At 33.3% G+C, this 9,952-nt stretch overlaps 1 protein-coding gene across 1 annotated transcript; it reads left to right on the forward strand.

The window, feature by feature from the left end:
- The first annotated feature begins 1,426 nt into the window (after window positions 1–1,426).
- LOC114170049 (protein translation factor SUI1 homolog) lies at window positions 1,427–4,717 on the forward strand. Its single transcript, XM_028055530.1, has 5 exons — window positions 1,427–1,675; window positions 2,396–2,482; window positions 3,587–3,792; window positions 3,862–3,915; window positions 4,466–4,717. Exons 2-5 carry the CDS (start codon window positions 2,446–2,448, stop codon window positions 4,508–4,510), a joined length of 342 nt encoding a protein of 113 aa, XP_027911331.1. The 5' UTR covers window positions 1,427–1,675; window positions 2,396–2,445; the 3' UTR covers window positions 4,511–4,717.
- Window positions 4,718–9,952: the final 5,235 nt, after the last annotated feature.

Below are 9,952 nucleotides of genomic sequence, written 5' to 3' on the forward strand. Positions count from 1 at the left end.
TAAAAATGCAAAATCGATGTGGTTTTCAAAATGTTAATTTTCCCCCAAAATAAATAATAAGACAAAAATACTAAAAAGAAACAAAAATATTTTTTAATTTTTTGAGCCCGACAAGGATTGACCTTGGTCCTACGTATTCTCATTAAAGATGAGAAATCAGGGTTACGTAGTTCTTTAAAAGATATTTGAAAAACAATTGAGAAAAAGATTTGATTTTTTTAGCGGTGAACCTGACAAGGACAGACCTTGCTCCTACGTATCTCACGGTTGAGAATTAAGGATCACGTAGTTCTAAAAAAAAGACCTTTTTGTTTGAAAATATTGATATTTTATATTTTGAATATTTTTTGGTATTCTTTTGAATTACTTGAAAATATGTGTCATACGACGCGAGCGGTCGGACAGACACTAAAAGAGAAAGAAAAACTATTTTTGGTATTTTTGAAAATGAGTGTCACACGGTGCAGGCGACCGGACAGACACAATAAAGTAAAAAAGAACATTTTTCGTTTTTTCTATTTTTCTATTTTTTTTTGTAATTTTATAATTTAAAATATTTTCATTTTCTCTATTTTAAGAAAAAAAATAACAAAAAAAGATAAAAGTAAAAAAAACAATAGTATGGTGCATGAGTAATGTGGGAGGTGCAGCGAGTAATGCATAACCATAGGCAAAAAAATGAGAAACAAATACATAGGGGGTGCGAGTTATCAGATTTGGGAGGTGCACGCAGTAAGTAGGTGGGGTGCGTGAAGTAAATGTGATGGTGCATGAAGTAAACATGAAACAAGTGTGGCAGGGGTGTGAGGTTAGTAAATATCAGGGGGTACTCGCAGCATAAAATTAAAATAGGGATGCGAGATAAAGGAAAAAAGGGGTGCACAGAGTAAAAACTAAAGATGGAGTAAAAATACAGAAGAGGTGTAAACAGTGAAAACAAGGGTGCAGTCAGTAAATGAAGACCAAAAAGACAGTAATTCAATTGTTTGCCAAAAATGTTTCTTCCTTTGGGTCCCCCCAATTGGCAAACCTAGGTACAAGAATGGGATTTTCACAATATTTCTATCATTAATTTGTATTATTAATATAATAAATTCACTATATAATTTTTTTTTTCAATTTTATTCTTTTATAATTATTTTTTAAATTTAAATAATTACTCATATAATTTAGTTTTTTCAGTTTCACTATTTAATAATTATATTTTTAAATTTAAATAATTATAATTATTTATAATAAAAAGAATCATTTACATAATAAAAATTATTTATAAAAAATTATAAAAAATATTTATATATAACTATCTTATGAAAATATTTCTTAATTTCTTTATTTTAAGAATTAAATATTAACATAATTTCGTAAAATATTTGTTATAGAAGAAAAGTAGATACACACTTAGAAAGATTATTCGCGAATTCTTTTCATAATAAAAGGTAAACTCTCTCTCATGCGTGTCTTTTACTCAAAGTTAGATCCCAAGTTCTTTACACGCGACACGCGTGCCGCTTTTGATCTCTGTATTAAATAAATCCATTTTCTTCCCAAACGTAAATACCTCACCGAGTCTCCTAGACAGAGAAACCGATCAAAGTTTCACCTCAGTCTTATCCAATTTAGGGTTTCGGTTTTTGACCCTATTTTTCAGGTATCGAAACCTTAAATTCAGGATCAGGTAATCCCTCATCATCCGTTTTAAGATTTTGTTTCTCTTACTCGCTAATTTTAGGGTTGGGTTTGTTTTGCTTTATCATCCTTCTTCTAAGTTTGCTAAATATTTACTCCCTATTTTTGTTTTTCCTAAATCTTTCATCTTCTGTGCGTGGATTTGATTTGATTCTGATATAGTCTTGATCGGATCTTTTTTGAGTGTTTCTTATCAGTGAAAAGGTTTTATTTTTTATTTTTTGTTTTGTTTTATTTTTTTTTAATTTAATTTGTTTGCGGTTGATTTGGGTGTAAAGTGATATTTGAGGCATGGTATTTTTATTCTGTGATAGTTTTTGACTGTGAGGTTCGTGTCACTATCGATTTCAAGATTTCAAAGCAAAATCTGAAATCTTGGATGGGATTTTGCTTTTTGCTATTTATTTCTTTTGAATTTTTCTAAAGTTAGTGTTCTAAATTGTGGTGTAGGATAAACTAGTTGGGTTCTTTTTTTTCGATCGCTTTCATTTTAAATCATTTAATGTAATTATTTTGCAGCTTTGGATACAGAGGTCAGAAATTTTTTAATACATGGGATGGTCATTGATGAAATTTTCTCTAGTTTGTTGTGTTGAAGATTCTTTTGATGTGATGGAGATTATCAATGACATGGATTTTGCTCTTGTACTTTTGTGAAGTGTGCTACTATGGTAATTCAATTTAGCTAACATGTTGATTGCAATGTCAGGTCTGAGCAATCTGGTTGGTGGAACCTTCGGTCATAGAGAGTCAAATTTTATGTCTGAATTAGACGCTCAAATTCCCACTGCCTTCGGTATGTTGTGAGTTCTTGCAGATGTTTTAGTATGTGGATGAATTCTCCTCTCTCGTGATATGTGATATTTCTTAAGGTGTTCCTGCAGATGTTTTAGTATGTGGATGAATTGTCTTCTCCGTGATATGTGATATTTCTTAAGGGAATAATTATGAGTTCATTATACATGTGGTATTAGCATTATATATGTACTTGCACAAACAAGACAGTTATAGTTGATTATAGGCTCAAACTTTTATCTTTTACCTTTATTTCACCATAGTAGTTTTATACGTATCGTCTTTAGATTTCCTTTTAAGATTTCAGTACTGTCTGACTAAATATGTATCTGTTCACTTTCCATTTAATTCTGAGTACTCCTGACAGTGGAATTTGGTATTTCCCTTCAGTTTTGAGTCTTATCAAGGACATGTTATTTTCATTATAAATTTGATCATGTTCCATGGTTGAACAAGACTTTTGTCCTGTTAATTCAGACATTTTATAGTTTGGTGGTTGTTGGTTTATGGTGGATTTTATATTTAGCTTTTCAAATATCGAGTTTTATCAGGAACATCTTATTTTCATTATGAACATGATCATGTTCCATGGTTGAACAAGACTGTTTTCCTGGCAATTCAGACGTCTTACAGTTTGCTGATTGTTGGTTTATGGTGAACTTTATACTAAGCTTTTAAAATTGAGTTTTATCAGGTACATGCTATTTTCATTATAAATTTGATTATGTTCCATGGTTAAAGAATACTGGTGTCCTGTGAATTCAGACAACCTTATAATTTGCTGATTGTTGGTTTACGGTGACTTTTACAGTCAGCTTTTCAAATTTTGAGTTTTATCAGGGACATGTTATTTTCAATATAAATTTGATCCTGTTCCATGGTTGAAGGCTGTTGTCCTGTAAATTCAGACAATCTTATAGTTTATGCTGGTGAATTTTATATTCAGTTTTTCCAACATTGATACATCATTTGCGAAAGTTGTGCTATTACGCATGCATGCCCTCACTGTTGTGTCACTATTGTATATTCGAGTGCGTAGATACTGTGATTATGTTAATTAGGGTTAGTGGTTAAATCTAATAAATGATCTGCCCTCGATATATAGATCCTTTTGCTGAGGCAAATGCTGATGACTCGGGTGCTGGTTCAAAGGAGTATGTGCATATTCGCGTACAGCAGCGAAATGGTAGGAAAAGCCTGACAACTGTTCAGGGATTGAAAAAAGAATTCAGCTATAACAAGATACTTAAAGACGTTAAGAAAGAGTTCTGTTGCAATGGCACCGTTGTTCAGGACCCAGAACTAGGACAGGTTTGTGTGACATCCTCCTGTCAAATAATGATCTATCCTTGTTTGTTGCTTACGTGTTTGTGTTTGTAGGTTATTCAACTTCAAGGTGATCAGCGGAAGAATGTTTCAACCTTTCTAGTCCAGGTAACTATATCTTCATCTGTGTTATGCAATGTGTTACTATAATTAAATTCTTTTTTGATTTTCATGTATTCTCTCTCTTATTTCTTTGCTTTATTTCATAGTTGTGTTTCAAGGCTTATGGCCTATTGGAATGGCCCATTCTAGAGAATTGTGCATTTTTCTTCCATTTTATTGGTTTAGGGAATGAATATTCTGTATGTCATTTGAATCTTTTGCCAAGTAATTTGCCATTTTCATATTGGAGACTGTATATAATACATTTTTTTTGAATTTATATGGTTAATGCGAACCTAGTTGTTATATACTCTTCTAAACTGTAGACAATTTATTTAGCTCAACCTTTTAGATGTGTTTAGAAAAAAGAAAAAGAAAAAAGAAATAAACATAAAGAAAGCAACTACATAAATCACGGTTTTGTTTGTAGCCTAATGATTTGTATTTAGCACAAATCATAGTTGGGTCAGTAATTTTGTAGCATGTTCATTGAAATATTTGGACACCAGGATTCTTCATCTAACCTCTGGTTGTTTTCACCTGTGAATATAAACAGGCCGGTATCGTGAAGAAGGAGCATATCAAGATTCATGGTTTCTGAGTGATTGGTTTCTTAAGTGTCAAGTCTTACCTGCCTACTGTGTTGGGCATAGATAACCCCAGTTGTGTGTGTGATTGTTGATTTCTACGTGTTCGGATGTACTACCATGTGATGTTGGATTATGGATTCTAGAACTTTGTGTGTTATTTGCTTTCACTACATATGAAAAAACAGTTTAATGGACTTATATTTGATCTTATTATTTCATTTAGCGTTTTTTTCGGGTTTTTTAACAAAATTGGTATACTTTTGGGGAGAAATTACCCTAATGGACAGGTTTTAAAAATATTCAGCATAGGGATCAATGGGAAGGAGTCGTTTGCGGCAGTAACGACTTTGGATTTGGTTTATTTTTGTTTTTAAACGAATAGATTGTTTGTACAGGTTAAAATTTTGTGAATAAGAAGGTAAATGTAATTGATTTATGTGAATTAATGTAGTGTAATGGTTTACGACAAATACGAGTTTGATTTAGTTATTGTTAATAATTTGAAAGGAACAATATTAAAGAGGAGATAGTATGTGAAAAAATTGAAAACATGAAATTAAATTGGAGTAAATTTTTTTATTATATATTGGCTCAAGTACATTTATTTGTGGGAACCAGTGTGACATGGTAGTCTTCTGTGCTTTTATAGTTGTATTTGCACTTCTTGTAAGGACATTCTGAGCCTATAAGATTTCATTGATGAAGTTCAGGATTATAGGTAGATGGAGCTGGTGGAAAAGTGGATGGTAAGAGTGAGATGTGATGTTATTTAGAGGATGTATATATCGGAACATCTAACTTGAGCATATGCTAGACCACAAGATTGTTGTTAATATTAAAAAGTTAATATTAAAAGAAAATCAGAAGAAGATCCAGCGTTGTGATCATTGGTTTGTGAGGGAGGTTGAGGACCCTCTTGTGACGTATTATATTATTATAGAAATAATGGTTTAATTTAGATGACTAAAACCTTATTAAGTCCAGTTGAACAAAGATAAATTTATGTTGTCATCTATGATTTGATTGAAAAAAGAAATCGAGATAGTAACTGAAACAAGAAACGGAGACAATAACAATATGAACGTAAAGGTGCGGAAGCAATAAAGAACATGAATTACGGAAGCAAAAGACAAAGAGAAGGGAGTAGAGAACGAGAACAAGGCATGCTATTTGGGATATTAGGTCCCCAAAATAAGCGGTGGTTGTCCTCACTTGGTGTCACTTGAATCAAGATATAAGATAAGATCAAGAGGTAGAACACTATTAAAAGAGCAATGTTCACAATGATTGAAACATAAGTGTATATGCTCAAAATTTTGACTTTCATTGAAGCTCCTTTAAATAAGCACGGATAGGAATCTCTTAACAATATTTATTATAAAGTATCCTTTAGAAAGTAGGACAGCCTAAGGTAACCTAGCATGACCTACGTGCCTTCTTGCTCTCCAATTATAAGATACACGAGCTTGCCCATCTAGAAGGTTAATCAAGGCTCCTCTCCATTTCAAATATTGTCTTACATGTTAGGTCAAGTTCCACGCCCCTTTTACATCCATCAAGGTGTCCTTAGCAAGCTTGGAGTTCCAAGAGCAATCCTCATGTTGGGCTAGGATTTTCACTATCCAAAACTTTCAAAGGGAGTCTCAACACTAAAAGAAAGAGTGCCAAAAGCCGACCTACATAAGTCTAGAATTTATTTCAAGACAAAAAGAGAAAAAAAACTAAACCAAGTAAAAGAAAGAATATGATAAATTTTTCTCTTAAACAAGTTTATTTCTCTTAAGCAATTCCTTTCATCTTTGGTAGAGGTTAGGGCTCATTATCCTTACCTGCTTGGAGAGAATTTGATTGCGAATTCTTGCAGTCCTTCTTGATTGAGTTTGATTTCATGTGAGGAAATAATTTTTCCTTCCTCTTGGGAAATTTTCCTAACTTTGAAGATGTTATCCTTTTTCTCTTTGTTAGTGTGACTTTTTTCCTTTTTCCTTGTTGTATGGATGAAGTGGAGAATGGAGGAGGCTTGTCACTTTTCTTTCTTTTCTTTTTCATTTTATTTTTGTCTTTATTAACCTAGGTGATAGAGGTGCCAAAGTGAACTCTTTTCCAAGAGAATAAAAAATGTATTTACTGGTATTGCCATAATGTAAGCTATGTTTATCAAATTGCCACGACCTACTAAGAAAAAAATGCGTGGCCTCCATGAAAACATCATCACAAAGAACCTCAACCTATGGAGAAACTGATGAGAACTTGTTTATCGACTTGTTAATTATCCATGCAAGCTTATAATGTTTATCATGAGGAATGGCTTCTAAGCCAAGCTTATCCCCACTCTTGTGCTAGATCCATTGGCATTACTTTCCCTATCAATGATTAAAGAGCAAACCTTATTTCTAATGGGGCATCTAATGTGAAAAATGTTCTCTTTGATTTAGGTCAAGTTCATTTTGAACTTGGCCTTGCATGCACTTCACTACCAATAAGTCTCCTTCACAAGGCTTAATTCCATCATCACAAGAGGAAGAAGAGTCTTGTCTTGAAGGAGAAGAGGGGGAAAAGTTTTCATTCTTTACCTCACCACATGATTTTAAGGTCATGGTTCTCTTAGTTGGGCAATTCAAAGCAATGTGTTTGTACCTTAAACACTTAAAACATTTATAGAACTTGACATTTGAATAATGGGAGGCTAAGGACTATGGTCCTTAAGCGAATTAGACCTAAGAGTGGACCTTGGTGAGACTTGGAAGGGGACTAATCTTGTTTTTCTTTCTCTTTTTCCTTTCATGAATGAATATAGTATTCATTGTGTGAGTGACTCATCCTTACCCCATCTTTTCTTTTCAATTGAGTTTCAATCTTTATGGCAATGTATAAAACATTTTTAGGAGTGGAGTACTCATACAATTTTACTAGGTCTTGAATACAATTCTATTAGGTCTTAAATGTCTCTCCTTAAGCCACTCACAAACCTAGTTACCTTTTCTTCATGAGATTCATCTAAATCAACCCTAAGCATTAAGGATTCTAGCTCTTTGAAATAGTCATTCCAGCACATGACCTTGTTGAAGTCTTTAGATCTTAAAAGGACCCCTCTCATATGGTAGGAAGGAACAAATTTATCGCACATAAGGATTTAATGTCCCTCCAAGAAGCTACATGTGATCTTAGGTATTTGTTCATACAAGTTTGATGTCACTAAGTTATGGCATATCCTCAAACTCCACTACCATTAAGTCTACTTGCTTTTGATCTCCTAAGTTGGTTCACATCAAATATTTGATCAACTTTTGCTTCCTACTCTAGATACTCTTCCAAATTATTATCCTCATGAAACTTAGGGATCTTGATGTTTGGGGTTGTTTCCTTGGTAGTGTTTTGCACCTAGCATTTCCTCATGGAAGCTTCATTCTCTTTGGGAGCTATATGGTGAATGAGACCTTCTTCTCCTAGTCTCTTTCTCGGCCTTCTCCATTTCTAACCCATGGTGTCTCTAAAGTATTTCTCATTTTCCTTTCTGGAGATTTCCATCTCCTTGAGGAGCTCAACTAAGGATGATTTTTTGTTGATAGTCAATAAGGCCTTTCTAACTTTACATGTTGATGTGTTATACAAATCTTTCATTTTCCTTACAAAACAATAAACTACTAAGACCAAAACAACAAGGAAAACAAGTTAAAATTAGCAAAAGTCAAACAACGAAATTAAACTCTCAAAGTGTTTGGTTAGTTCACCAAAATTTCAAGGTAGGGTGCACTCAACTCCCAAGTCACAATTCAAGAGTGTTCAAAACCCTCAAGGTTTAAATTCTTGAAAAATGACAAAGAAGTTCAAGAAAAGAAAACCACAAAGACCAAACTAAGAATATCGACAAACAAGAAGAGCACAAAACTACGCACTAATGGAAAGATTTTGTTGAAATATTTTTTAATAAGACTAAGAGATAAAAATCTTGAAACAAGACTTAATAGAAACACTCAAACATGTAATAAAATTTACCAACATATACATACCAATATGATTAGGATCTTACAATGGTGGAACTAATTTGCCATATTCATCAATGCAAATTGGATGGTTCAACTCTAGAATCAAAGGAACATTTAAATTTCAACAAATTTTCTCATCCACTCGTGTTTTTAGCTCTTGACCAAACAACATTTTAGGTGCCAAAAGTTCTCAAAACCTCTCGACCAAGCCCAATTTAGGTACCACAATGATTTTCAAAATTGATTTTAGACTTGAATTGATATTGTTAATGAGTTGCTAAATGCTTATGAACACTTAGCTCACCAACCAAATCAAGATACACGTAAATTAGGGTAAGCGTTTTATCAAAGATATTATAAATAAGAAAAGAAAACTTCAAATTAGCATGTAAGACACATAAAGGCATAAATAATGACACAAACATGTAGTTATTATGCAATTTAACTTAAAGAAATGTCAACTCCTATTACTAAGCATGCAAGGCATGTTATGGTTCAAAATTTAGGCCTTTTAACATGTGAAAATAACAAGTAAAACTCATTATTCCACCCTTAAAATTGCATTTCTAGCCACCAAAACAACACCAAACAACCACTAAAAGAATAGCTAAAGAAAAACATAGTAAAACAACAACAACAATAACAAAATAACAAAAAAAATTTGTTGTTCCAGTGACCGAAACATTGCCAAACAATACCTAAACAACACTTGAATAACAACTTATTTTGGGCTCAAGCTACTCCAAACTATGCTTATCTTAAGGAACAATGATGACAAAAAAATTTGATAGTTACATAAGAACAAAGTTAGGAAACATGAACAAGATAGAATCTTCATCGACCCAAAGATCTAATTATCAAATGATATAGGTCCATCTAATAATTTAAATGAGTACAAGGTGTTTGTGCTCCTCTCATATAGGTCAGGTTGATGATTTTTTGTGTTTTGCATGTTTTAGAGTGACAACTCTTGGCCAGGATATGCTTGACATTATCAAGAGCGGGTAGGTTCGTGTGATTAATATGGACAGGGAGGTTCATATTAATGATACTCTTGTGTGGGGATACGAGCTGGGAGGCTCGTATGTTCTGTTCTCACACTTGATAGTTATTATGAGCGGGGAGGTTCATAATTGGTTGAATCACGCATGTTGGACTACGAGTGGGGAGATCCATGGAGGTTGGACTATGAGCGGGGAGGTTCGTAGAGGTTAGACCACGAGCGGACAGGTTCGTGGAAGCATACAATATCTTTATGGCCATGGTCGAGTATGTACACGATGTGATGGGATGTATTGGTCTCATAATGGTAATGAGACTATATATGCATTTTTTATCTTATGTTACAAGGTTCTAAGGGTGTCCGTATTGTTGAGTGAAGTTATTTCTTTTGGGTGAGGAATTCACGTGGTCTATGCATAATTTATCTTGTTTGAGCTCACACTTTCTGTTTGTATTTGGCGATGA

Source organism: Vigna unguiculata, chromosome 11 (genome assembly GCF_004118075.2).
Source record: "Vigna unguiculata cultivar IT97K-499-35 chromosome 11, ASM411807v1, whole genome shotgun sequence".
Lineage (NCBI taxonomy): Eukaryota > Viridiplantae > Streptophyta > Magnoliopsida > Fabales > Fabaceae > Vigna > Vigna unguiculata.